The 4,542-nt window shown below is 37.8% G+C and overlaps 1 protein-coding gene across 1 annotated transcript in view; it reads right to left on the bottom strand.

Annotated features, from left to right (window-relative positions):
* Positions 1–1,085: 1,085 nt before the first annotated feature.
* Positions 1,086–4,542, bottom strand: part of LOC145398629 (uncharacterized) — a 19,695-nt gene continuing 16,238 nt past the window's right edge. Inside the window, exons 6-7 of the mRNA XM_080271439.1 lie at positions 3,551–3,731; positions 1,086–1,984 (exon numbers count right to left, since the gene is read on the bottom strand). Coding sequence (XP_080127565.1) covers positions 3,578–3,731 — 154 coding nt within the window. The 3' untranslated portion in view covers positions 1,086–1,984; positions 3,551–3,577. The remainder of the gene's footprint in view (positions 1,985–3,550; positions 3,732–4,542) is intronic.

Here is a 4,542-nt window from a genome sequence, read left to right as displayed (position 1 = left end):
GGCCAGGTAGAGAATAGTGTGATTGAAAGCTTACCAGCTGAATCACGTTAAGTGGCCTTAGTTACATCGTAAGTAATAACTGACTTTTCCTTGTTTAGGTACTGTTGTTATTCATATATCTTTCTTATCAAACTGCAACAAGTTATAACCACTATGGGACTGAGTTATTTGTGCTTTTGCTGTTGTTTTTTGTTAAATATCATATATATATATATATATATATATATATATATATATATATATATATATATATATATATATATATATCTTTATATATATATAAATGATGTTTGATGTCCACCTGGTTCAGTTTAGATGAGCCTGGGGTTACTACTGCTACTACTACATAATGCTGAAAATATGAAAATTACGTAGGGAGAGGGGAGTATAATAATACCATACTTCCTGAATGAGTGCTGAATTACCTCTGAAAAGATACACAAGGTAAGTCACAATGAAAATTTTTGTAGATTTTCTTGCTGTGGCGTACGAAGTTCTCACAGCCGGAGTCAGGAGTGTGTGATTCCATAAATGGTTGAACAATGTATTAACACAGGGCTACTTCTTCAGCAGAGCAATGGTATATTTTTAAATCGACGTTGTTAATATTTTAAGTTGTTAGTACTGTAGGTATAATTGTTTAACTCTCTCATAGCCGGACCAGCTCTTATATTCTATTCCAAGAACGCCAAACGATTTGATCAATCATACTGCCACCATTCACCCTCTCATATTCGGATGAACCCATATTGTATTCCAGCAAACGTCAGGAGGTGGTGGCGACCATCATACTCTCACTTGATGTAGTGCTGCCTACATCTTTAGCCTTTATCATTCTTTTTCTGTGCCTGCCCTCCTCTCTTCCTATTCTCCCATCTTTCCCGGCACTTCTTATTGCTTTTCTTTCCTTTGCTGGTGGCTTTACATTGAGTGACAAGCCAAATGGTTTCCTGTCAGCCAAGAAACCACTTACAACGCTGGGTGGTAACCATATAACCATGCGTGCTCCCTATGTTTAAAGTAAAATGTAATTATCATCTTTCTTAACCGGGTAATAAAAATAAACACGGAGAAATTAAAGACAGTTGCAGTTCTAAAGCTTTATATCCAATTATATCCAAGTGCAGTTTTGTACATGATTACAGTTGCTATAGCCGAACTGGCAGTCAGGACAGCAATACAACGCTGTACTTTTTTTTTTTTCTCAAGATAATTTGATTTGGTTTGGCAAAGCATTTTGAACGGAGGCTGATTCTACTCTGAAGAAAATTGCTTGACGGTAACCTGATTAAAATGGAATAGTACGTCATCGTACTGAAATTGTTACAATGTTCTCTGACCAACGATGAAACAAAACGAAACTTAGATCCATTCATTTTATCATATATTTGATTTCCAATCAGAGAACAAGGTGCAGGACTAGTACAGACATTCATGCATTCATATACATGTAATAAAAAGCAGTGAACCTACTAGACTGAATTAACGCTTCTTTATATAAACTTTACATTTTACGTATTAGAGTACCGAGGATTTGATGTTTTTTTTACTGTATTGGTGAACAGAAGAACAAAAAAAATAAATAATAATTAATTAATATCGGGTGTAATTATTATTATAATCACTGTCAATTCAGCAACAGAGATAGTGAATTTTACCTTTAGAGATCATTAACGCTCTTCAGTCCGATGACGGGTTTCATAGACATTCTTGCTACCTCTAGACCATTATGTAAACCTAGGACAGATGGCTAGTAATGAAGGGGCAAATGGAAATTTTATCTCCTTCCGTACGGAGTCTCTCTTCAGCTGAATATAATAGCGATAGCAATAACACAATATAAAACACGTCTCGGCGTGGAGGGATTAACGCCGTGATGTCCGTTCATGTGGTGTCGGGTGTGTGGCTCACTGACCGCGTCGAAAGGGGGGGGGGGTCTCTCTCCTAGCCTTGGATGCGTTGTCCATGCCCCTGGTGGTGACCGCTGGAAGAAAAAAAAAAACATTTAGAACTAGAATAAAACTAAATAAAACAGAATAAATATGAGAGAGAGAGAGAGAGAGAGAGAGAGAGAGAGAGAGAGAGCATGTTTTAATATTTTTTTTATCCCTTGACTCTTGTTACCTGGCTGTTATTATATTCTTGCTTTCTCCAGACGATTTTATTCAGCTTAGAAGAGACACCTTTGAACTGGAGGGGTTAGTTATAGCCTTCCTTAAACACTTCACTAGTATGCACTATACGTATCCGATAAATTCAATATAATCCTCTGGTGGTAACAAGAATAAAAATAGAATATCCGCCACCTGGATCATGGGGTTAAATGCTGCCAAACCCTACCCGAGAATAAAGTAATATCTTCCATTCGGTACTGAAAACTGAGGGTGCAATTCACTCTGGCTTCTATGACCCACTCTAAGCCGAATAAAATCTTCAAACGTTAGCTGGACTGTTCTTATTACTCACTCTTACCTAAATAATGTCGTCTAATGGTGGCTGGAACACATGCCAGGGATTGTCCTTATCATGAGCGTTAAGTTCACGATACGTAAGTCAGATAATTATATTTAGATTTCAGCTTTAAACTATCATAAGAAATACACCAGTAATTGTAAATACCTTTGTTGTAGTCCCAGGTTCATTGGAGTGTGAACCTAGTGAACTGCAAGCTAAAGCTGCCCCTCTCCTGCAGCTCAGCACCCTCCTTTCAGAAGTAGGGTGAGTGTTGAGGGACGTTTATATAACCAGCAAACTTCACTGTCCATTTGCACTTTTGCCACCACATGAAGGCATCCGTTTCCAGCACCTAACAAGAAGCTGTGCCAAGGCACAGCAAACCCGTCCCCGGCCGTCATTTCAGTGCTGACGTTTAAACATAACAGGATATCAAGTCAAAGATGTCACATATAAAATTTGAAGTGAATCGGGTAAAAATTGACGATTTTTGTCCATTCGAAATTTTAGGCCTGATCCACCGAACACTGACCCTCTCCCCCACCACCACTAACTGGGTGGTGGCCCCCCTGATGTAATGAGACGTGGTACAGGATGCAGATCTGAAAGATGCATCTTTAGGTTTTGACGTATTTCAATGGAGTTATGGCAAATATATATATATATATATATATATATATATATATATATATATATATATATATATATATATATATATATAAAATTGTTTACCATTCTCCTACTTTTTTTTTTTTTTTTTAATGCAATTTGGGGTCCTGGCTGGACCTTGGCCTAGTTTGACCTAAAATTTTTTCAGATGATCAGAATGCCATAGCACATCACCCCTGTAATTTTAGTCAAAATCGCACCAGCAGTTTTCACGTAAACTTGCTAACAAACAGACAAACAAGCAAACAAACAGAAAGACAAACCGAGTGAAAACAGTACCCGTCCCCGAGCCCCTCTCGGCCCGGGGACGGGTAATAAACGCACTAAAATCCATGATCATGATACTATTTTCCAGTGTTTCTAATGGGCATATATCCTGAAATAAGGCAAGAAGGCCCTCGTGGTAAGGGTGGACCATAGGACTCACGTTTGACGCAGCAGTAGCAGTTCAGAGTCATTCTTTTCCTATAACACAGGTACACTCAGGCTGTTTGCACTTAATCGATGGTTCCGCTTTCCATCCCTTTTTGATGAATGGCAAAACATCACCAACACATTTGCCACCCCTGCCCTCGCATTCCTCTGTAGTATCACATGGTCGACAGCACCTGGAAAATTTTAGAATAAAAATTACGTTGTTTTGACAGATCCAACTTACCAGCTTCTTTTATAAACGAAACGTCATCGACATACATGCCATTCATGCACTTTCAGTTACGAGTATTCGTATTATCATTCTCTCTCTCTCTCTCTCTCTCGCTCTCTATATAGAGATCTATATATATATATATATATATATATATATATATATATATATATATATATATATATGCTAGAAATCATGCAAAAGCTGTATTAAATCTATCTAAATCAAACTTTCTTCAAAAGCAAGCATCAAAACTACTTAACAACCCTAATGACAATAGAATATTCTGGTCAACTCTTAATTCTTTCAATAATAACTTTAACAAGTCATCTTCCATTCCCCCACTAAAATCTTCAAATGGCAATATTACAAATGACCCACGTGGGAAAGCAGATATCTTTGCTAGTACCTTTGCCAGAAATTCTACCATAGATGATACCAGCCAGAATGTCTCAGTACTGGAACTTGACTCTCCCGAAATTGCCCCACTTAAAATACAGACAAGATACGTAAATACCATCCTAGACAATTTTCCTACCAACAAAGCTCCAGGCCCAGATGGAATTCCGCCAATTCTTTTGAAAAAGTGTTCCCCTGAACTTGCCTCTGTCCTAGCTAAATTATTCAGACTATGCATACGTACTTCTTTATTCCCAAATTCATGGAAAGAAGCCAATATCCACCCAGTTCCGAAGAAAGGGAGTTCATCTGACCCCTCCAATTACAGACCAATAGCTGTCACATCTTCTCTTGGTAAGGTATTTGAAACTTTA

The sequence above is a fragment of the Coenobita brevimanus genome, chromosome 46, assembly GCF_032717465.1.
Source record: "Coenobita brevimanus isolate Jiangsu-jjx chromosome 46, ASM3271746v2, whole genome shotgun sequence".
Classification (NCBI taxonomy): Eukaryota; Metazoa; Arthropoda; class Malacostraca; order Decapoda; family Coenobitidae; genus Coenobita; species Coenobita brevimanus.
Note: the sequence above shows the minus strand (reverse complement) of the source record. Positions and strands in the feature narration are given on the sequence as shown.